Source organism: Trachurus japonicus, chromosome 20 (genome assembly GCF_045865225.1).
Source record: "Trachurus japonicus isolate A0001 chromosome 20, Traja_1.0".
NCBI lineage: Eukaryota > Metazoa > Chordata > Actinopteri > Carangiformes > Carangidae > Trachurus > Trachurus japonicus.
The window spans coordinates 2,724,929-2,749,550 of record NC_140926.1 but is presented as its reverse complement, the minus strand read 5'-3'; the positions used below and the strand labels follow the sequence as shown (position 1 = coordinate 2,749,550).

General features: G+C 42.5%; 1 protein-coding gene across 1 annotated transcript in view; it reads right to left on the bottom strand.

Moving 5' to 3' along the window:
- tgfbr1b (transforming growth factor, beta receptor 1 b) overlaps window positions 1-24,622 on the bottom strand; it is an 89,154-nt gene that overhangs the window by 3,126 nt on the left and 61,406 nt on the right. The window contains exons 4-8 of the mRNA XM_085763980.1: window positions 23,952-24,182; window positions 20,233-20,400; window positions 18,156-18,312; window positions 14,541-14,665; window positions 10,934-11,064 (exon numbers count right to left, since the gene is read on the bottom strand). Coding sequence (XP_085620106.1) covers window positions 10,934-11,064; window positions 14,541-14,665; window positions 18,156-18,312; window positions 20,233-20,400; window positions 23,952-24,182 — 812 coding nt within the window. The remainder of the gene's footprint in view (window positions 1-10,933; window positions 11,065-14,540; window positions 14,666-18,155; window positions 18,313-20,232; window positions 20,401-23,951; window positions 24,183-24,622) is intronic.

Sequence of the window (24,622 nt, the reverse complement as noted above, 5' to 3'; positions counted from 1 at the left end):
TAAAAGTCGTATTTTATCTCTTTCTGACTGTTGTGTGTGTAATAGAGGTCTTCGGAAAAAACCGACAACCCGAAAACCCGAGGTTCCGGAACCGGTGAAGTTTGCCTCGGGTCTCGGGGCTCTTATTGTGAAAGGCCGGGTCCTGCGGTACCCGAGAGGACCCGGCGATCGGCTGTCACAGCTGTCAATCACCCCCCCCCCCCCCCCCCCCCGTCCAATGAGAGGCTGCGAGCTGCCTGTGTGACTTCTGTCACGTGATCAAATCAACTACACGACTCTGATGATGACGTCAAAGTGACAGTTCAAGCAGAAGTTAGAGCCGAGGTCAGGACTCGGTCAGGACTCGGGGCAGTTAAGAAGTTTGTTTATTAACGTAACGTTATGGTTAAAGGGATAGTTCACCCTAGAATGATATTTCGCTCATTATCTACTCACCCTCATGTTGACTAAGGGCTGGAAGAAGTTTCAGATTCCTCCGTGGCTTCTCTGAGTTACAGGGGGTCTTGGCGTAGCAGTGCATGTCTATATAACGGTTGCAAAGGGACACCGGAGCTCTTCGTAAAAAAACACACACAAAAAAACATCCAAATACCTCCATGATGCTCGTATGTAATGTCCGTCTTGTGCTGAAGCCCCAAATTGCGTAATTGTCCCGAAAAAAATTAAATAAGTCTATATTTTAAGCTTGTTTGTAGCGGAAGCTTCTCGAAGCTCCTCTTCCTGGTCCGTCCAAATCTCGCGTGATTTGCGCCGGCGTCAGCATGCGTCAGTGCGGTTACTGCGAATCACGCGAGATTTGGACGGACCAGGAAGAGGAGCTTTGAGAAGCTTCCGCTACAAACAAGCTTAAAATATAGACTTATTTAATTTTTTTCGGGACAATTACGCAATTTGGGGCTTCAGCACAAGACGGACATTACATACGAGCATCATGGAGGTATTTGGATGTTTTTTTGTGTGTGTTTTTTTACGAAGAGCTCCGGTGTCCCTTTACAACCGTCATATGGACATGCACTGCTACGCCGAGACCCCCTGTAACTCAGAGAAGCCACGGAGGACTCTGAAACTTCTTCCAGCCCTTAGTCCACATGAGGGTGAGTAGATAATGAGCGAAATATCATTCTAGGGTGAACTATCCCTTTAACGTAACGTTATGGTTAATGGTTCAAAATAGTTAAACAGTCAAGTTGCCGTAGCGTGTTGTTACCGCGGTAACGTTACGCTCCGCAAAGCACATGGAAACTCCAAAACTATAACGTTAATTAAACAAGAGGAAACGACCGGTGGATTGGCGTTAGCAACGGCTAAGAAGAAGGATTACAGTACATGACCATCTAAACAAGAAAATGACGACGTGGATTTATTTCTGTTTACATCACGTTATGGCCGGGGGGGGGGGGGGGGCTGGCAGCGGCCGCAGCCGGAGCAGGTAGAAGAAGACTACGTTTAGCTAAGAAACAGAAAGTAGTAGCTTATAAAAAGTCTTATTTAACGCTAGACAACTTGTATTAAATCATAAAGCAACTCGGGCATTTCGGGTCCACGGGTTTTTAAGGGTTCGGTTTGGGTTCGGATCTCATATTTACAATAAAAGCTCGGGGCCAGTCGGCTCCGGGTCCAATTTTCACGGGTCCATTTGGGTTCGGGTCCGTCAAATTGGACCCGTTAAGACCTCTAGTGTGTAACTCCTTCAGATGATTGGCTCCCGGCCTCTCTAAGCCCCGCCCCCTCCCTGGGTCGCGTGGCAGCAGCAGACGCTTCGTTCGTCCTTTCTGCTTCAGATGCTGTGAATTGGGGCTGTTCCATCCATCCATCCATCCATCCATCCATTGTCCGCCGCTTATCCGAGTCCGGGTCGCGGGGGCAGCAGTCGGAGCAGGGATCCCCAGACTTCCCTCTCCCCGGACACTTCCTCCAGCTCTTCCGGGGGGACCCCAAGGCGTTCCCAGGCCAGCCGAGTGACATCGTCACTCCAGCGTGTCCTGGGTCTTCCCCGGGGCCTCCTCCCGGTGGGACATGCCCGGAACACCTCACGAGGGAGGCGTCCAGGGGGCATCCTATACAGGTGCCCGAGCCACCTCAGCTGGCTCCTCTCGATGTGGAGGAGCAGCGGCTCTACTCCGAGCTCCTCCCGGGTGACAGAGCTCCTCACCCTATCTCTAAGGGAGCGCCCCGCCACCCTGCGGAGGAAACTCATTTCGGCCGCTTGTATCCGGGATCCCGTTCTTTCGGTCATGACCCAGAGTTCATGACCATAGGTGAGGGTGGGAACGTAGATCGACCGGTAAATCGAGAGCTTTGCCTTTCGGCTCAGCTCCTTCTTCACCACGACGGACCGATACAATGATCGCATTACTGCGGCCGCCGCACCGATCCGCCTGTCGATCTCGCGCTCCGTTCTCCCCTCACTCGTGAACAAGACCCCAAGATACTTAAACTCCTCCACCTGAGGCAGGAACTCTCCCCCGACCTGGAGGGTGCAAGCCACCTTTTTCCGGTCGAGAACCATGGCCTCGGACTTAGAGGTGCTGATTCTCATCCCAGCTGCTTCACACTCGGCTGCAAACCGCCCCAGTGCATGCTGAAGGTCCTGGCTCGAGGGAGCCAACAAGACCACATCATCTGCAAAAAGCAGAGATGAAATCAAGTGGCTCCCGAACCGTACCCCCTCCGGCACTTGGCTGCGCCTAGAAATTCTGTCCATAAAAATAATGAACAGAACCGGTGACAAAGGGCAGCCCTGCCCGAGTCCAACACGCACCGGGAACAGGTCTGACTTACTGCCGGCAATGCGAACCAAGCTCCTGCTCCGGTCATACAGGGACCGTACAGCCCTCAGCAGAGGGCCTCCGACCCCATACTCTCGGAGCACCTCCCACAGGATGCCACGTGGGACACGGTCGAAAGCCTTCTCCAAGTCCACAAAACACATGTGGACTGGTTGGGCAAACTCCCATGCACCCTCGAGCACCCTGCGGAGGGTGTAGAGCTGGTCCAGCGTTCCACGGCCAGGACGAAAACCGCATTGTTCCTCCTGAATCCGAGGTTCGACTATCGGCCGAATTCTCCTCTCCAGCACCCTGGAATAGACTTTCCCCGGGAGGCTGAGGAGTGTGATCCCCCGGTAGTTGGAACACACCCTCCGGTCCCCCTTTTTGAAGAGAGGGACCACCACCCCGGTCTGCCAGTCCAGAGGCACTGTACCCGACTGCCACGCGATGCTGCAGAGGCGTGTCAGCCACGACAGCCCCGCAACATCCAGAGACTTGAGGTACTCAGGGCGGATCTCATCCACCCCCGGTGCCTTGCCACTGAGGAGCTTCCGGACTACCTCAGTGACTTCAGCTTGGGTGATGAATGAATCAACCTCTGAATCCTCAGCCTCTGCTTCCTCGACGTGCCACGTGCACTGATGGACACCCTCATGCCTGAACATGGTGTTTGTTATGGACAGACCGTGGCTAGCACAGAAGTCCAATAACAAAACACCGCTCGGGTTCAGATCGGGGAGGCCGTTCCTCCCAATCACACCTCTCCAGGTAACACTGTCGCTGCCCACGTGAGCGTTGAAGTCCCCCAACAGAACGATGGAGTCCCCAGTTGGGGCACTTTCCAGCACCCCTCCCAGGGCCTCCAGGAAGGCCGGGTACTCTGCACTGCCGTTCGGCCCGTAGGCCGAGACAACAGTGAGAGACCTATCCCCGACCCGAAGGCGCAGGGAAGCGACCCTCTCGTTAAGTGGGGAGAACTCCAACACATGGCGGCTGAGCTGGGGGGCTATGAGCAAGCCCACACCAGCTCGCCGCCTCTCACCATGGGCAACTCCAGAGTGGAAGAGAGTGCAGCCTCTCTCAAGGAGTTGGGTTCCAGAGCCCAGGCTGTGCGTGGAGGTGAGCCCGACTATCTCTAGTCGGTACCTCTCAGCCTCCCGCACGAGCTCAGGCTCTTTCCCCCCCAGCGAGGTGACATTCCATGTCCCTAAAGCCAGAGTCGTCGTCCGGGGATTGGGTCGCCGGGGCCCCCGCCCACGGCTGCCACCCAAAACACACGGCACCTGCCCCTTATGAACCCTCCCGCAGGTGGTGGGCCTACGGGAGGGCGGGCCCACGTCGCTCGTTCGGGCTGCGCCCGGCCGGGTCCCGTGGATGAAGAAGAAGATGAAGGGCTGTTCCATTTTGCCCAAAAATAAAATCTCGATTTTCTTCTCTGAAAAATCGATTTCCGATTCCGATTACGATTTTTTTGTTAAATGACAAACTATTTTGTGCGCTGTTTGTGTCTTTTTAAATGGACCTAATGGACCGTGAGAGCTGTAACTGTGTAGTGGGAAAGGGCCGTTGGTCTTTTTGGCAACAAAATCCTCGCTGGTCTCAGCAAAAATGCCGACATGCTTGTTTCCAGTGTGTGGAGAGAGGAGAGCAGTGGGAGAGCGTGATGGGAGGAAGGAGGCAGCAGTCATTACCATAAGACAGTGCAGCCCAGATTCATGAACGGGGGTTTACTGTAATTACCCTAGTTAGAGTAAAAAATCGATTTTTGTGATTTCAAGAAATCGATTTTTACAATTCCAAATAATCGCGATTAGGATTTTAAATAGATTAATCGAACAGCCCTACTGTGAAACCATGAAACCACCGAGTCACACAGACGACTGGAGGAGTCAGAGAGTCGACGGCCTCGTTGTTCAGACTAGAGATGTCAGAAAAAACTTTACTAATCGAACAGAATTCAAATTGTTTTAAAATAAGAACAGTCGAAGGTGGAAACTGTTGTTCCAATGTGTTCCTTCTGCAACGACACAAATTAAAATCGTGCATTGTGACGTTCAGGGAATAAACATGTTGATAAAACAAGTTATTGTGTTGTAGAGCTGCAGCTTCAGATATACAAGCAGAGTTTTTTTAATTGCCCGTTTATTCAGCTGCAGCGGTGGCTACGTGTTCACACACTAACATGCACACCTTTTTTCTTTTATCGATTGATCCGCGGACCAACTGTGATCCGTTGCTCCACTACTTATAGCCTAATATTTCGATTTTCTTTAAGTTTTATATTGAGTTGGTAAAAATTAACTGTGCTGCAGATGATACATAACAGATTTGGTTGGAATGCCCTTTAGTGGACGCAGGAAGTAATAATAAAATGGTTTATAGGTGGATATAAGGAGCTAAAGAAAACATACAAAATTTGAATATAATTTGAATATTTAACATAAGAAGCGTCAGACTGACAGCCCTGGTTCAGACTGCAGCACAAAACTGATCTGATCTGCATGTGTCTGTATCGCGTTTCTCCCATCCACATTGGTTTCTATGGTAACAAGCCAATCAATCAATTAATTAATTAATCAATCATGAGCTTTTTACTAATAATCGACTGGGCTGCGTTCACAAACAAACAAACACTCCCTCTGTCTGCAGCTTTTCAACTCGCTGAACCGGTCTGTCTGTCCGTGTGTAGCACTGTTAGAGTGTATGCATCAGTGTGTGTGTGTGTGTGTGTATAGTGTGTGTGTGTATATAGTGTGTGTGTGTGTGTGTGTGTGTGTGTGTAGACATTCCTGTGTTCATCTCCAGACCAAACAGTGAAACCAGATACTGTTGCATAACGTGAATGAACCGTGTGAGTCGGAGCCGAGTTCAGAGAAAAAAGCTGCGTGACGGTTGATGAAGATAAACAACAGTGTGTGTGTGTGTGTGTGTTTGTGTGTGTGTGTGTGTGTGTTTAAAAACTGCAGCTTGTGTTGTAACGGAGGGAGGTTGTTCATCTGATTTAAATGAGAGAAATAAAGTGAAAAAATATAATACAGACGTCTACCTTTATTTTGAAGGAGCTTTAACACAAACGTCTACCTTTATTTTGAAGGAGCTTTAACACAGACATCTACCTTTATTTTGAAGGAGCTTTAACACAAACATCTACCTTTATTTTGAAGGAGCTTTAACACAAACATCTACCTTTATTCTGAAGGAGCTTTAACGCAAACATCTACCTTTATTCTGAAGGAGCTTTAACACAAACATCTACCTTTATTCTGAAGGAGCTTTAACACAAACATCTACCTTTATTTTGAAGGAGCTTTAACACAGACATCTCCCTTTATTTTGAAGGAGCTTTAACACAAACATCTACCTTTATTTTGAAGGAGCTTTAACACAAACGTCTACCTTTATTTTGAAGGAGCTTTAACACAAACGTCTACCTTTATTTTGTGTTAAAGCTCCTTCAGACATCCGCCTTTATTTTGAAGGAGCTTTAACACAGACATCTACCTTTATTTTGAAGGAGCTTTAACACAAACGTCTACCTTTATTTTGAAGGAGCTTTAACGCAAACATCTCCCTTTATTTTGAAGGAGCTTTAATACTAACATCTACCTTTATTTTGAAGGAGTTTTAACACAAACGTCTACCTTTATTTTGAAGGAGCTTTAATACAAACATCTACCTTTATTTTGAAGGAGCTTTAACGCAAACATCTCCCTTTATTTTGAAGGAGCTTTAATACTAACATCTACCTTTATTTTGAAGGAGTTTTAACACAAACGTCTACCTTTATTTTGAAGGAGCTTTAATACAAACATCTACCTTTATTTTGAAGGAGCTTTAACACAAACATCTACCTTTATTTTGAAGGAGCTTTAATACAAACATCTACCTTTATTTTGAAGGAGCTTTAATACAAACATCTACCTTTATTTTGAAGGAGCTTTAACGCAAACATCTACCTTTATTTTGAAGGAGCTTTAATACAAACATCGACCTTTATTTTGTGTTAAAGCTCCTTCAAAGTAAAGGTAGATGTTTGTATTAAAGCTCCTTCAGACATCTACCTTTATTTTGAAGGAGCTTTAACACAAACATCTACCTTTATTTTGAAGGAGCTTTAACACAAACATCTACCTTTATTCTGAAGGAGCTCGAATACAAACATCTACCTTTATTTTGAAGGAGATTTAACACAAACATCTACCTTTATTTTGAAGGTGCTTTATTACAAACATCTACCTTTATTCTGAAGGAGCTGTAACACAAAAATCTATTATGAAGGAGCTTTAATACAAACATCTACCTTTATTTTGAAGGTGCTTTAATACAAACATCTACCTTTATTTTGAAGGAGCTGTAATACAGATGGAGACTTCTCTTGTTTCTGTATCAGAGTTAATTGTTTAATTTTGTTTAATTTGATCTGTTTCAGTTAAATCCTCCAATCAGAAGCTGCGTCGTCTCAGCTGCTGCTAATTAGTTTTAATTCAGTGAGTAATGTGAAGGGTTAATTGAACTCGGCTCGTTGAGCTGCTGTCAGAACGAGTCTCTGTCTCGCCACATATCCATGATTTAAAAACTCATTAACTTTGTATTTTGGAAAAAAAAACAAAAACACGACGACCTTCAGGATTTGGATCAAAACACCGACAATAAAACCAAAACGATCAGATTAATGAGTCGCTGTGTTTAACATTTAAACATTTAAACATTTAAACATTTAACCAACAGGTTTATTAAGGTCGCTCAGTGAAAACCACCTACAACCTTGGAGTTTTACATCTCTGCATCGGCTGTGGGGACCGTTTCCATGGAGATATTATGGATGAAACGTCTAGATTCAATCATCCGATGCAGCTGTTTTATCAATTGATAGAATATGATAGTTATAGAAGAGAAAGTGTGTGTTTCCTGCTGCAGTCAAAGCTTCGACTTTAACATTGTTGAATCTGACACAACAATAAAAATGAACCAAATACAAATGTTTATATATTTATATATGTTTCTATAGAGGGATTATTTGTTTTGCAACCTGACTGCAGAAAGGATGCAGGATGCAGGATGGAGTTAACAAGCCACAGACACTCAGAGCGGCGTCGGTCATCGGTAAAAACAACAATGTGCATCTCTAACGTTACCTACAGCTGTTTAACAGACAATCATGTTCAGGAAAATACTCTTACACGATTATAAATAGGGTTTTTTTGGAATTTTTTTAAAAATATTGTGCAATGTGCATTTGTTCGCCTTTTTTACATCCAGAGAGTCCAGGTTTTGAAAAGGGTTTAAGTTCACTTTATAATGGAGTATGTTAATTTATGGGTTCCTACAGTATTTGTGTGCAGATAAATGTTAAAAATGCTAAAGACTAAAAATCGAGAGAATCGGCAATATCGTAGAATCGCAATTTGAATCGAATCGCCATCCAAAAAAATCGTAGAAGAATCGAATCGGGAGAAAAGCATATCGTCCCAGCCCTAATTATAAAACTTGGTGGCTGTGCGGACTGAGGTGCTGCCTGGTCAGAGTGAACCGCGCATCCTGACCGCGAACTGGACCTGAGTATGTCATTTAAAACAATAATATATCTTAACATTAATTAATCTCATCTTGCTTTCCATTAGTATGTGAACTTGTCTTTAGTAGGGATGGGAATTGATAAGAATTAAGCGATTCCGATTCCATTATCGATATTATTGCTTATCGATTTGATTCCTTGTAGATTCTCTCATCAATTCCCATTGGGTGAGGGAATAAAAAAAGAGAAATGGGTTTGTTTGCATTAATGGCTCTAACATTAAAAAAGTAGACGGGACCGACACTATAGAGCACCGTCACATCACTCAACCCCCACACTGTAGCTTCTGCCTCGACGCTGTGGTTGCTTCGTTCTGACCTGAACACAGCGTGTGTTGTTTGGTTCAGAAACCAGAATCCTTAAGCATCCCTAGTCTTCAGTCACTCAAACCAACGTGTCTAACACATTATATTGCTCCAAATTTATCTCCAATCTACTATTTTCTCTCTTGTTTGCCTTGAAAGGGGGGAGAGTCGACGGTTTTCTGTAAAAATTGCGCCTTTTGTTATTTTTATCTAAACAATTAGTGCAACTAACAGCTCAATAAGACATGATCGCTGCTCTCGCTGCTCTCTTTCTAGACGTATAATCCCTCTACAGACTTATTGAGTTGTTGGGGGAAATCATATATCAGATCATATCATTTCATTTGTATCATCCAGATCTACTTTGTACATTATCTTCAGAGTTTATCGTTAAAGACAAACTGAGACAGAGGAAGTGTTTTCTTTAACACAACAGAGTCTATAGAGCAGCTGAACCTGAAACCAGAGGCTAAAGGAGACACAACACACACACACACTTTCTCCTCCTGCAGCCGAGTGGTTTCTTCCTCTCTGGGGACTGTGGGAAAGTGTGTTCTTGTGTGTGTGTGTGTTAACTGTGTTACTGTGTTATGTGTGTGACGATCGAGCCGTGTTATTGACGAGCTCACGAGGCCTTTGTGGTTTTTCCTGCAGACAGAATCACAAAGCTGTCGCCTCCAGCTCTCCACGACAAACTCAAACTCTGCAGCTGCTGCTCCACATCACCGACCTTGACCTTTTGACCTTTTGACCTTTTGACCTCGCAGCAACACCAGTGTTTATTTTGTCGGCTATTTTTCAATTTAGTTTTAGTCTTAGTCTTGTGTCAAATGCCCTTATAAGTTTTAGTCATATCTAGTTAGCTTGTATTCTTTTTTGTTTAGTCACATTTTAGTCGACGAAAAGTCTTGGCATCTTAGTCTAGTTTTAGTCGAAGAAAATCCAAAGTATAGAACGAATCTCCTTGTTGTTTACAACTACTTCCCGGTAGAAAACCAGCATGAGAACAATAGTGACGGACGAGAGTTTCACTATATTTATCTACTTTTTCATGTCACTATATCACCGTTTAGACTAATCTGATGTTTGTAAAGTTTATAAAACCAATGATTGGACAAACATTACTATTTACGTGTGCACATTTTTGTAATTAGTCATGGTTATCATAGATTAGCTGGGCTAACGGTTAGCTACCTGTTTAACTTTAATAACTCAGTGACTCAATAAACGCTCCATGAAGAAATATTTTCTCCAGCGGATATCTGAGTTCCAACATGACTGCGCTAACTGGAGTAGTTTCATGTCGTGTCCCACAACGGGAGGGTTTTAACAGCTGACGTCCTGCTGTTAGCTTAGCTACCGCCGTTAGCTTAGCTACCGTTAGCTTAGCTACCGTTAGCTGTCCCTGTCAGCTGAGCCACTGATGCTTTCTAGACACTGTGATTCCCCCAAACTGAATAAATACCACACATAGCAACACAAAACACACACACAGGAATAGTAATGTTTCTTCAATCATTTCAGATTTGTCTAAACGGTGATAGGGCGTGAAAAATATGATATATAGCTAAACTCTGGTTCGTTACTATTGATCTCATTCAAATTACATGCTGGTTTTCTACCCGGAAGTAGAATGTAAACAACAAGGAGATTCGGTCTATTTTAGTCTAGTTTTAGTCAATAGTCTTGTTTTAGTCTTTGAAAGCAGATTGACAGTAATGTTAATCACAACTAATCTACTCAAACCAATAGATTCATTTTAGTCTTTTTCTCACTCATCTCACAAGATTTATGTCATTATTGAGCCGCGGCGCAGCTGCGTGCGATCCCGTCAAGCCGGGCAGGAAGTCGCACAAAGAAACAGCGAGAGAATCCGGTTAATTTTCAAAATAAAACACAGCGATTGACAAATGCAATGATGTGAACGGGACGGGGGGGGGCTCCGGCTCGCACATGATCTTTTTGGATTGTAATTTAAAAGTCTGTGACGAAAAAAGAAAGAGACATTTTATTATGTTTTTATTTGATTAAGTGGATTTCGTCTCGTCTTTTTTTGTCAACAAAAAATGCGTGTAAATTTCGTCACAGTCGGTGTTTAAGGGCATTGATTTCGTCTCGTCTTCGTCTCGTTTTCGTCATGAAAAAAACCATTGTTGACGAATATTTTTCGTCTCGTCTCGTCTGACGAAATTAACACTGTGCAACACTGAAATCTGCATCTTTGTCTGTTTCTTTGGCGCAAATATTCACAAGGATACAATCAAACCAATCCTCCGTCCTACCTCACAGCTCTGCCAGCGGTTGGGAATGTTGGGCCGAAGCTTCTGCTCACAGACGACCTTCCTCATCTCCTCCACCGACGGGTCTGATTGGACCAGGTCGTAGTAGGGCAGCTGGTAGTCCTCATGGATGCCTGGCAGAGAGAAAACACCAGGTTAATACTCTGAGATACGGAAGATTTACTGTTAAAAGGATAGTCCATGCTGCTCGTATGTAATGTCCGTCTTGTACTGAAGCCCCGAAATGCGAAATTGTCCCGAATAAAATTAAATAAGTCTATATTTCAAGCTTGTTTTGTAGCGGAAGCTTCTCGAAGCTCCTCTTCCTGGTTCGTCAAATTTGGATGAACCAGGAAGAGAAGCTTCTGCTACAAAACAAGCTTGAAATATAGACTTATTTAATTTTTTTCGGGACAATTTCGCATTTCGGGGCTTCAATACAAGAGGGACATTACATACGAGCAGCATGGAGGTATTTGGATGTTTTTTGGTGTGTCTTTTTGTTACGAAGACAGTTGGTATCCATTTGCAACCGTCATATGGACATGCAGTGCTACGCCGAGACCCCCTGTAACTCAGAGAAGCCACGGAGGACTCTGAAACTTCTCCCAGCCCTTAGTCCACATGAGGGGGAGGAGGAGATAATGAGTGAAATTTCAATTTTGGGTGAACTATCCCTTAAAAAAACAAACTGCTCTTCATCCGTCTGGTGCGGCGTCCCTCAGGGTTCAACCTTAGGTCCCCTTTAGTTCTCAGAAACACAATATTTAACGCCGTCTTTCGCTGTTTTTATCCTCCAGCTCTTTCTCTGAAGAAGCTTCTATAATTGTCTATTTGACTCTAAACACTGAAAGACAAAAACAAATCACAGCAAAACTGAAGTAGTATTTCCATTCATGCCTCCTCTCCGCTCTGCTCAGTCATTACCTCGACCTCTTCATCCACAAACTCACACCGTGTTTAGAAAAAAGCCTCTCGGATGCGTCTTTGAATCTTAACAAGCCACTGGTGTGTTGTGTTGTGTAGTGAAGAGCGGCCGTTATCAGGACAAATGAAAGCTGTTTTCTCAGAAGGACGTGTCAACAGCGTCAAGGCTTTTATCATCTCCCTGCTGGATTACTGTAATTCTCTCCATTTATCCATTTATTCATTCATTCAAACGAACACTGTTCAATTACAAAATGGTTCAGAGTGAAGCTGCTGGTCTAAAATAAAAAAGACAACACATGATTCCTTTTGGAAAACTTGAAAAATACAGATTTCATTCTTTAAATATTTGTTGTTAAAGCTCCATAACTGTTATAGAGTCCTACTTTTATTTATCTTTATCTTTTTCTGCTGAGTCTTAAAGCGATAGTTCAACATTTTTGACAAATTGTCCCATCACCATAATCCCTATAGTCATAGCAGTAGGTTCGTTACCTTTAATTGTCGGTGCAAGCTGTTTTTAGAACGGCGGAGCAGAGCCGTGAGCTGCTCAGAGCTACGCTACGGAGGCTCATTATGGGATTTCTCGGTTGGTTTCCCTCATCAAACTCATCAAATACACAATCCAACAACTCCACAACGCTCTGGTGGACAAGTTGTGAGCTGCACATTCACCACGCTATGAGATAATAACACAACGTTACCACACAGAGTCGTTTTCAAGGTAAATTCATGCAAAACCACTGATGCACGTTGCCTTCAGGGACAGTTTTTCATCAAGCAGTCTCTGTATTTCCCTCTAAAACAACTCTGTGTGGTAACGTTGTGTTATTATCTCATAGCGTGGTGAATGTGCAGCTCACAACTTGTCCACCAGAGCGTTGTGGAGTTGTTGGATTGTGTATTTGATGAGTTTGATGATGGAGGAAAACCAAGAAATCCCATAATGAACCTCCGTAGCGTAGCTCTGAGCAGCTCACGGCTCTGCTCCGCCGTTCTACAAATAGCTTGCACCGACAATTAAAGGTAACGAACCTACTGCTATGACTATAGGCATTATTATGGCAATGGACCAGTTTGCCATAATGTCTAACTATCCCTTTAAGTCTCATAAATTCATCTTTTTTCTGTTCCTTTTTATTCAATTTCATCTTTGTCCTCGTTCTGTTTACATCTCTGTATTCACTAATGGCGCATTTCCACTAGCACGGCTCGGCTCGATACGGCTCGGCACGGCTCGGCTCGGTTTGGTTGTGTTTCCATTACAACTGAGTATCACTAGTGCCGCCGTGACGTCATTTACACGGCGCCGAGCAACGCTCTAAACTCTGTAAATATATAACTTTAGCAACATTTGAAACATTTTCAGGCGAGAAAGTAGTCGTTTAGATCCCCAACGTGTTGAAAATCTGACTAAATACCAGCTGTTTACAATTTTGTTTCAACGAAGTCGGCGTTACTAAAGCTAGCCGTAGTGAGCAACGCACTTCCGGTTATTTTCACAAAATAAAACACCTGTTGCCTTTTATCATAAGGAAAGCCATTACGATAGAACTGGTGCTTTTACTTTGTAAACAGGAAGTGAACCTACCCTCGCTGTAGCTAGCTTTAAACCGCCGTTTTGACTGCTCTCGTCCCCATAACGGCATTTAATTTTCAATATGCCTCACCGGAGAGTCTTGCCAGCTCCGAGATCGGCCTGGTTCATTGTAAAACATTTATTTATTGATGTAATGTGGTGTTTTCTGTGCGTACAGAACCCAAGGCAGTGCTGCTCTTCTGTCTAACCACAAACAAACTGCTGCTACAGCCACAATTGTTAGATTTAATCAATGAGACCAACATTTAAGAGTTTAACCAGCCGGTGGTAAACCTCTAAAAAGCCATCGGGGAAGTTAATTAGCGGTCTGTTCTCCTCGGGGTGACGGTGGTAGGCTGGCCGGCGGAGCACGTCAGGAGCCGGGCTGCTGCCTCTGTGATGTCGCGGTCGCTGCTCGGACCTGGAGCTTCACTTCTCCCAAAAACATCGGGGCAAACTTCTAAACAGCCGTCGTTTGGATAAACTAACCGCACATGGGGATCTAAACAGTTACTTTCTCGCATGAAAAAATATTAAAACTTAATAAAGTCACGTAATAACAGAGCCAGTCTAAATATTAGAAATTCTCTGGTAATAACAGCTTCAGCAGGAACATTTCTGTTGTCGGTCGTCGAGTGGTTATGACGCTTCCAGTGACGACACTCATCGGCCAATCAGTGGAAGGCAGTCGGCTGACGTCACGTTTTAGTAACGCTTCGGCTCGCTTGGAACCAGGGCTGAGGTGATACCAAAACTGTACCCGGTTGCAGGTACTGCGTGCTAGTGGAAACACGCAATAGCGCGCCGAGCCGTGCCGTACCGAGCCGAACCGTGCTAGTGGAAATGCGCCATTATATTTCTTTTCTTTTTTTTTTTTCCATCTGCAGCAACTTAAAGCACTTTGACTGGTTTTTAAAAGCGTCTCTATATCAGATAAATTGATCTGATGATGGTTTTTCCATTAAAAAAAAACTGTCCCGGTCTGTGAACATTTTACATAATTGATTCTGAGCTTCTCTCGCTCTCGTATTCATCCATCATCCCCTCCATTAATCTGTCAGCCTCCCATTCATCCCCTCCTCCTCCTCCTCCTCTGCTCCTCACCTCCCATGGAGCAGCGGCTGGCGATCTCCCAGAAGACCAGACCCATGGCGTAGATGTCGGCTCGCTTGAAGGACTCAAAGTGTTTCATGTTTATGGAGTCGTCCAGCACTTCTGGAGCCATATACCTGAGCAACAAGGGAACACAAGAGGCTCGTTAGCAACACTGATGATGATGATGATGATGATGGGAAACACAATGGAGATAATTGGAAAAAACAACTGAGGACATCTGAGAACAAAGCAACATGTTGGTGTGAAGAGATAATCTGTGGCTGTACAGAGCCAATCAGAGCATAAATCAATTATACAGCCCATTATTACACATTATAATATCTGCAGCTTCCACTTGTTGGGAGGAATTATAGTTGATTTCATTTCATTTCATTTTGATTTATTCCATTCATGGTTTACATTCTACACATGGTTGCACATATTTACATAGTGTACACATTGTCACCATGAATGAAAAGGAGCAGGATGAAGAAACACTTATAATACCTGCTCCTCTCTGTTGTTATTGGCTTACTTCAACACCAATATTATACCCTATTTCAAAATTTTAAAGATGATGAAACATAGTAGTGACAAGAAAACAAACAAAATAGCAGTAGACACCACTTGTCTATCTTTTCTTTTTCTCTTTCTCCTTCTTCTTTTATGTAGATACTTATCTTTTCTTTTTTTTTAACATTTTCTTAAACTGAGACATACTTGTACAACTTTTCAATTCCTTGCTTTGTGAATGCCATAGCTACTTTTACACCTGCAACAGAAATACACATTTGTTTTAAGCTTAGCCTTGCAAAGGTATTGTTTAAAATCAAAACAAAATGTTGAACTATCCCTTTAAGATAACGTCAGTAAAAATTGATTATCTATAAAATAGTAAGAATCTAAAATAATAAATGCAGCATCACTGGTAAATAACCAACTATTGATGCTTTAATTCACATTCTGAGGTGAATTCTATGATATTTGATGAAGGAAGCTGCTGATCTGGTTTCTTTACAGATAAAAAGAGACATGAGTCGACATCTTTGAGGATTTTATCTTCAGATCTGAGCTGGTTGTTTTTTCACCGTTTCCTTCGGCGCCGCGGTAGAAAAGTCAAAACAAAACTAACGGCGGTGGAGCGGCATCATCATCATCATCATCATCATCACCAGTATGTAACGTGGACTTGAGCCAAGGCCGGAGCTTCTTGTCTCCACCGACCGAACCCGAGGCTCGATGAATCATTTAGTGGCACAGAAACACACCAGCCAGCCAACAGAGAGGAGGACGAAGATGAAGAGGAAGACGAAGAAGTAAACAAGACAAAGCCGGAGAGAAGAGGAGGGAAAAACAGTCCAGAGAGGAAGAGGAAGAGGAGGAAGAGGAAGAGCTGCATTATGAATGAAGAGACGGACGCAGAGAGAAAGAATAAATCTGAATATAAGAAGTGAATGTTCTTCTGTGTGGAAACTGCACACTGTAAAAACTCAAAAATCTGACCAAGAATATTTGTCTTATTTCTATTTAAAATGTCATTTCTAGTCAAAACAGATCTCATTCTACTTAAAATAAGACTCATCACATAAAAAAGCAGCTTGTTTTTAAGAAACTTTTTACTTCTTTCAAGCAGATTTTCACTTGAAATAAGTAGAAAAATCTCTCTTCTTTCTCTCTTATTACAAGCACAAAAAACTTGCTTTCACTATCAGATTTTTCTACTGTGAAAATGATCTGAAAACAAGTTAATGTTTAGGTGATGAGTCTTATTTTAAGTGAAAAGAGATTAGTTTTGACTAGAAATGAGACATTTTGACAAGAAATAAGACAAATATTCTTGGAAAGATTTGGAGTTTTTGCAGTGCAGCTCTGAATCAAAGGCAGAGATTTGATTTTTATTCAAACTTTACACACAAAAACAACAAGAACAACAACATTGAACCTCGTGTTGGAGATTCATTCAACATTAAATATTAAAATCCCCCTGAAGAAACTGAAGTGGATCCAGTTTGGTGGTAAAATGTTCACGGCAGCAAAGTGTCGGAGTGTTAGTCAAGGTTTCACAGATAAAACCCTGATTTTTTTAAAGTGTCCCTGAAGTGCACACGAAGAAGAGGAAGAATAAGAAGAGATAGAATAAAAAGAAAAATAAGAGACACCCGTTCCAACGCTCCGTGGCTGTTTTTTTACTTTTCCCCCGGGTATATGGCACAGACGGCCAGTTTGTTTCCTAAACTGAAATAGTCTCCACAATGGATTAGTTAAGTTCTGTTTATTTTTTAACACTATTTTATTTGAGAAAAGACAATAGTTTCTTAGTTTTTAATGTATTATTGTTATAATTAGGGCTCACGACAGCAACCCGCTAATCGTTGATAACAGCGGTGATACGTGCTTCCACGTCGGAGTCAACATTGGAAAAAGTCGCTTTTGACCAAAAAAAAGACAGAGAGAGAGAGAGACCTGCCGTGCCGTGTAAAAAAAAAACAACAGAAAAGTGTCACATGCTACGACTTCCTGTATCTGGCCCTTCAAAATAAAAGCCCTATAGCTTTTCATATAGAACGAATCGCCTTGTTGTTTACAACTACTTCCGGGTAGAAAACCAGCATGAGAACAATAGTGACGGACGAGAGTTTCACTATATATATCTCATTTTTCATGTCACTATATCACCGTTTAGACTAATCTGATGTTTGTAAAGTTTATAAAACCAATGATTGGACAAACATTACTATTTCTGTGTGCACATTTTTGTAATTAGTCATGGTTATCATAGATTAGCCGGGCTAACGGTTAGCTACCTGTTTAACTTTAATAACTCAGTGACTCAATAAACGCTCCATGAAAAAATATTTTCTCCAGCGGATATCTGAGTTCCAACATGACTGAGCTAACTGGAGTAGTTTCATGTCGTGTCCCACAACGGGAGGGTTTTAACAGCTGACGTCCTGCTGTTAGCTTAGCTACCGCTGTTAGCTTAGCTGCTGTTAGCTTAGCTACCGTTAGCTTAGCTGCCGCCGTTAGCTTAGCTACGTTAGCTGTCCCTGCTGCAGCCACTGATGGTTTCTAGACACTGTGATTCCCCCAAACTGAATAAATACAACACATAGCAACACAAAACACACACACAGAAATAGTAATGTTTCTTCAATCATTTCAGATTTGTCTAAACGGTGATAGGACGTGAAAAATATGATATATAGCTAAACTCTCGTTCGTTACTATTGATCTCATTCACATTACGTGCTAGTTTTCTACCCGGAAGTAGAATGTAAACAACAAGGAGATTCGGTCTATAGGCTACAGTTCAGTCATATTGATTTTGACTTATAGCTCAGCTCCAAATGTTTGTTTGGGTTTTTTCTTGCGACCAATCGACCAATGAGATTTCGGTCGGCTAATGTTTTTGAATTGAACCGTGGGTCAGAAATCGAGATGCGAATGGAATCGTGACGTTGGTGCATCGTTACAGGACTAGATAGAAGGAAGAAGGAGGGAGCAGGAAAGACTCAGAAATCAGCAGATTCAGTCACTTTGCGGTCGTTAACACACACACACGTTACCCTGACGACTTCATCGTCATGACGTCACGATGACATCATCAGAGGTGTTCTTCCTCACCTCTTGGTCCCCACCCGGTGGTTGGGGGCGATGTCGATGGTGTCGGTGGCCGAGTCGTGGCGCACGGCGAGGCCGAGGTCGGCGATGCAGCACGTCCCGTTCTTCTTCACCAGGATGTTCTTGGACTTCAGGTCTCTGTGGGCGATGGCCGGCTTACCTACACACACACACACACACACACACACACACACACACACAGACACACACACACACACACACACACACACACACACATCAATAACCAAGCTTCACAGGTATGATATTCATTTATAGACATTAGGGATGTCACCATTATACAGTTTCTTGGTACGATTATTGTCAGAGAAATAATCACGGTGTTACGATTATCACAATTATTCTGCATTAATTAATTTCACAACACTATGAATGTGTAAAATCAAATACAGTCAAAATATAATTACATTACTCATTGTTTACACAAAATAAATAATCGTTTATTATCTGGACTTTATGATTCTTTACAAAGATAAAAATCTGGATTCTTCTTAACCTCCTGTTGTCCTCCTGGGTCAAGGAAGGAAGGACAAAGGGAAAGATGGGAGGAAAGATTGGGGAACAGATTGGGTCAAAAAGGAAGGAAGAAGTAAGGACAAAGGGAAGGAAGGAAGGAAGGAAGGAAGGAAGGGAGGGAGGGAAAAAGGACTGTGGAAAGAAGGAAAGGGAAAGGGAAGGAAAGATAGAAGGAGGGAGGGAACAGATCAGGTCAATTGGATCAAAAGAGGAAGGAAGAAGAAGAAGGAAGGAAGGAAAGAAGGAAGGGAAAAAGGATTGTGGAAGGAAGGAAAGATAGAGGAAGGAAACAGATTGGGTCAATTTGACCCAGAAGGACGACAGGAGGGTTTAGATTTAGATATTTATTCTACCGTTGTTCTGAACGAAACAACGACGTCTGAGACGAAGGAACTGAAGAAGCTTTTAGGACGAGAGGAGAAGCTCAGGTTGTGTGTTTAGTGTGTCTTTGTGTGTGTTTAGTGTGTGTTCAGTGTGTGTGTTCAGTGTGTTCAGTGTGTGTGTTCAGTGTGTTCAGTGTGTGTGTGTGTGTTAGGGATGTCCCGATACCACTTTTTCACTTCCGATACGATACCGATATTGCAGCCTTCAATATCGGCCCGATACCGATATTGATCTGATATTAGGGGTGGTGAAAAAAACCGATTATTTATATTTTTCAAATTCTAATACAAAGGAGATCCTCCTGTTGCTGACTGACAGGCTGCTGCTGTCATGTTCTTCTATGGGACAGACAGTAGTGAGCTTACTTTTGATCATCTTCTTGCTTCAAGGTTTTATTTGTCACTCCAAATTGAAGACTATAGCCTGCCCTACAGTAAAAATGGCATACATAAAATAAAAAGAGGAGTAAAGCAATATATTAAGCAGCAATATTTAAGCATCAAAGATGTTTAATCAAACCCACATAGTTTGAAACAACGTTCAAAACACACAGCCAGTGTCACAACTAAGCATAAAGCCCGCTAGCTTAATGCTAACGTATAATGTAAAACACCATAGACAGGCTAACAGAAATTAGCATCGTTAATTTAATGCTGGCTTTAGCACTGTTACTCGCGCCCGGTGTGAACGCACCGTAACACGGCACAACATGTGGACCAGCTGGTCTTCCTCCAGAAGAATCTGACCACCGACCTTTAGAGCAATATAGCGCATTTACCGTTGATTAGCGGGCAAGCGCGACCTGTCCATGCACCCGTGTGTGTGTGTGTGTGTGTGTGTGTCACGCTGTTGTTGTTGTGATCATGTGATCTCTGCATGCTGGAGCCGGCCGCTCTTCTTCTCTGGCGGCCGGCGCACCAACATTAAGGTGCATTACCGCCACGGCGCCACCTACTGTGTTGGAGTGTTAACGAGTCACCTATTCATATGGGACAGAAGTGCTGGAGCGGAATAATGGACTGCTTTTATCGGAGCGTTTATATCGGAGATTTTAGATGCAGTCCCATATAATCCGATATTCGTTTTTTTGGCTGATATCGGACATAAATCCGATATCAATATCGGATCGGGACATCCCTAGTGTGTGTGTGTGTTGTGTCACCTTGCGTGCCGACTATCTCCATGTGCAGGTGTGCGAGGCCGCTGGCCGTGGACAGAGACAGCTTGATCATCCCCTCCACGGTGACGGTGTAGCGGTTCAGGTAGTCGAACAGAGAGCCGTGCTCGTGGTAGTCCGACACCAGCCACAGCTGAGTCCACGTCCCGTTGTCTAGGAGACAGAGAGACACAGAGAGAGAGTTAAGACGAGACACTACAGGTAAAAACATTGCTTTTTCATGCACTGATCAATTTTGAGATTTTAGACTATTTTTCTTCCTTAACGTGTATTCTGTCAGAACATCATCTTTCATCAGTAGATTTCTCCTAAATTCACCAAAAGCTCTCTCTCTCCTGAACAATGATGTAGCCTCCAAAAATGGTCATTTCCTCCGTATCCACAACTAATCCTAAAAGTAGGATTTACATTAACAATCTCTGTAATTTTACAGTCCAAGTCTTTAAAGGCCGTTTCCTCAGAAAGAGTTTTTCAGACTCAGACTCCTCTCTAGAAATCTCCACTTCAGCAGCACTTCCAGACACCAAACCTTCCACTTTGATCCCTTTCTATATTCTGAAGGTTTTTACAGAGGGGATTGTTGATATATCATTCACAGCCTCATTTATACAACATTTTATTACTAAAAACATGACGAAATTAGATTTTTTTAGGGCTGGTGACAGTATTTTCTCATTTACAGAGTGATAAAAAGAGATATCCACAATCCTCCTCTGGAAAAACTAAAGACTCTAATATGTCAACAAAATAAAACAAGAATTTTGAAAGTAGCTTTATCGTTTCTGTTCTTAAAATGTCTGCAAATTAGCGCATATTTCATTAGATATTGCCTCATTTACATATTTAAACAAAAAATTTGACAAAACTTGTAATACAAAAAATATTTGTCTTAATGTGAGTGATAAACTTGCATGCAGTGTTTCCCCTTAAACAGGGACAGGACGTTATTATTGGATGTCCTGTTTGTCTGTGTGAAGCTTCAACCAGACTAAAACCTTCAGACTCTTTAGATCTCATTCAGGCAGAAACCTTCAGACCTTCAGACCTCATCGTCCTCGTCCTGTGATGATGAAGCTTCAGTCGACTCAGGACAGAAACTAAATATATAAATATAAATAATAAACCTTTTTAACCTCAAATGAAGATCTTTATTTATTCTTTATTTTATTCTTTATTTTAATTTTTATAAAGCAGTGGTGGATGATAAACTGTGTTTGTCTCAGTTTCACTCACTGCAGATCTGTCATTGATTTAATTAAGATTCAGACCAGAGCTGGAGGTCGAATGTAAAGAAAGAGACGACAGGAGGAGGAGGAGGAGGAGGAGGAGGAGAAGAAGGAGAAGGAGAAGAAGGAGGAGAAGGAAGAGGAGGAGCAAAAGAAAAAGGAGGAGGAGAATGAGGAAGAGGAGGAGCAAAAATAAATAGAAGAAGGAGAAGACGAAGAAAAAGGAGGAGGAGAAGAAGGAAGAGGAGGAGGAGAAGAGGAGGAGGAGAAGAGGAGGAGGAGAACAAAGGAGAACAAGGAAGAGGAGAAGGAGAAGACAAGATGATGAGGAAGAAGAAGGAGAAAAAGAAGAGGAGGAGGAGGAGAAGAAGAAGACGAAGAAAAAGGAGAACAAGGAAGAGGAGGAGGAGAAGGAGAAGAGGAAGGAGGAGGAGGAGAACAAGGAAGAGGAGGAGGAGAAGGAGAAGAGGAAGAGGAGGAGGAGGAAGAGGAAGAGAAGGAGAAGAGGAGGAGGAGGAGGAGGAGGAGGAGGAGGAGGAGGAGAAGGAGAAGAGGACCTTTGTTGTCCGCAGCGATGATACAAACATCTACCTTTATTTTGAAGGAGCTTGAACACAAACATCTACCTTTATTTTGAAGGAGCTTGAACACAAACATCTACCTTTATTCTGAAGGAGCTTTATTAATCATCATTCTGCATTAAAAACACATTTTAAATGTTGTCTGGAGGACATTAACACATTAACGAGGAATGAAAGAAGAGTTTGACGACTCTTTTCATCATTCAACAGGAATGTTTGAAGGTCTGATCTGATTCCCTGAGTCTTCACAGTTTTTCACGGTTTAATAAAACTTAATTAACTTAACTTTTTTGTACATCTATATAATAATAATAATGATAATAATAAGATGATGATGATTAAACTGAATTCCTGTGTTTAACCTTGTGCCGTCGTCGCCTTTATGTGTGTTTAAAGGTGAATTTCCTCAGAAACTCTCCATCCTCTCTCCATCCTCTCTCCATCCTCTCTATTTATCACGGTTCATGAAGAGAAACCAGCAGTTTGTTGTAAAAATATTGTAAAATAAAAGTCTGAAGAATCCGTAACCAGAAAGTAGTCCGTAGTCCGTAGAGCATCTTCACACTAAATACATTTATTCTTCTGTTGCCGTTTTACAACAAACTGCTGATTTTTGGGCATGAAATGCGATGTTTTAAGTAGGTTAAAGGTATAATATGTAGGAATTCCCCCCCATCTAGCGGTGCGGTTGCATATCGGAACGTACAGTATTCTTGATGTTGCATTCACGTGAAATCGGGCAGACGTCCGACAGACGTATTTATGAAAGCAATATTTGATTTTTGCCAATAAAAAGCCAAATAAGTTACACACTGTAAAAACTCAAAATCTTTCCAAGAATATTTGTCTAATTTCTAGTCAAAACTAAACTCTTTTCACTTAAAATAAGACTCATCACCTAAAAATTAAAGCAGAAGTAAGTGATATATTTGTGTTAATATAAGTCTTAAATAGTTGTATCTTCCGACAACAATCACTTCTATAGAGTGTTTGGTCTGAAACACGGGTCTGTCAGTCACTCTGCTCTGCTCTGAGCCCAGGAGAAAACTTTCCTTGTATCCTACAGTTTTTATCCAATGAGGAGAGAGAACGGCATGCAGGGCTGTGTGTGCAGCCAAGGAACGCCGTGAATGTGGCGACGTAGGGACGAGGACTGTTATGGTGCGTTCAAGGAAACTCGTATTTTTTCGACCGTGAAGTGGTACCAGTTCGATCTGGTACGAGTTCACGGGTCAGAAGTTACGAGTGGCCGTTATAGTGACTTTCACCGGTAAAACAGGTCGGAAAAACCCGAGTGGGTTGCCTGGAACGCTACAAAGTCGTAAGTTGTGACTTGAAGCTGTAATTTACGATTTCAAAAGCCTGCCGATGTGTCGATGTGAGGGTCTAAGGACAGAGGATGTTGTTACGATGCCATGTAAAGCCCTTTGAGACAAACTGTTTGTAAAAACGGGCTATACAAATAAAATTGCCTTGCCTTGCCTTGCCTGGAACGCAGCATTAGCCAAAACCACCGGACCACTTACTTCTGCTTTAACTTGTTTTTAGATCATTTTCACTTGTTTCAAACAAATTTTCATTTGAAATAAGTAGAAAAATCTGCCAGTGAAAGCAGGTTTTTTGTGCTTGTAATAAGAAAGAAAAACTTCCTCCACTGTCAGATCTTTCTACTTATTTCAAGTGGAAAATCTGCTTGAAAAAAGTAAAAAGTGTCTAAAAACAAGCTACTTTTAATGTGATGAGTCTTATTTTAAGTAGAATTAGATTTATTTTGACTAGAAATAAGACAAATATTCTTGGTAAGATTTTGAATTTTTGCAGTGCACACTGGGGCTTTAACGAAGATATTTTTCTCCATCCTCTCTCCTCCTTCCTCTCTCCTTCTATCTCCTCTCACCTTTGTTGTCGGCGGCGATGAAGCCCAGGATGTTCTCGTGCCGCAGCATCACGGTCTGGTAGATCTCGGCCTCGCGGAACCAGGAGCGCTCCTCGCGGGAGGAGAAGATCTTCACGGCCACCTCCTCTCCGCGCCACTTCCCCCTCCACACCTCCCCGAAGCGGCCCTTCCCGATGCTCTCCTGCAGGATGATCGTCCTGGCGATCGTCCTCTGGACCAGCAGCGGCAGACCTGCACACCAGACCAGTTGACATCGTTAACATTCAGATATAGTGTATATATTTTTATATTTCAATGAATCATGTCAACTGCAATTGTATAGATATATATTTTATAATTTAATGAATCATGTCAAGCACAATTGTAGAAGAGTTCATTTGCAAAAGCAGATAAGCAGATAAATTCTAGAATCTTAATTTTTTATTTTTTATTTACATAAGGTGATATCCGTCGAACCAAAGTTGAGTGACTTTGAGATGTAACAAAACAGACATATCTCAAAAAAATAAAGTTTTATTGAAAACAACACTATGCAAAGAATAATTACAAAGCCTCAGCTCATTTTTTTCAAAATGGCACTTATCTGCTTTTGCAAATGAACTCTTATATTTCAATGAATCATGTTAATCGCAGCTATATAGATTATATATTTTTTTACAAGTTCAGAGAAT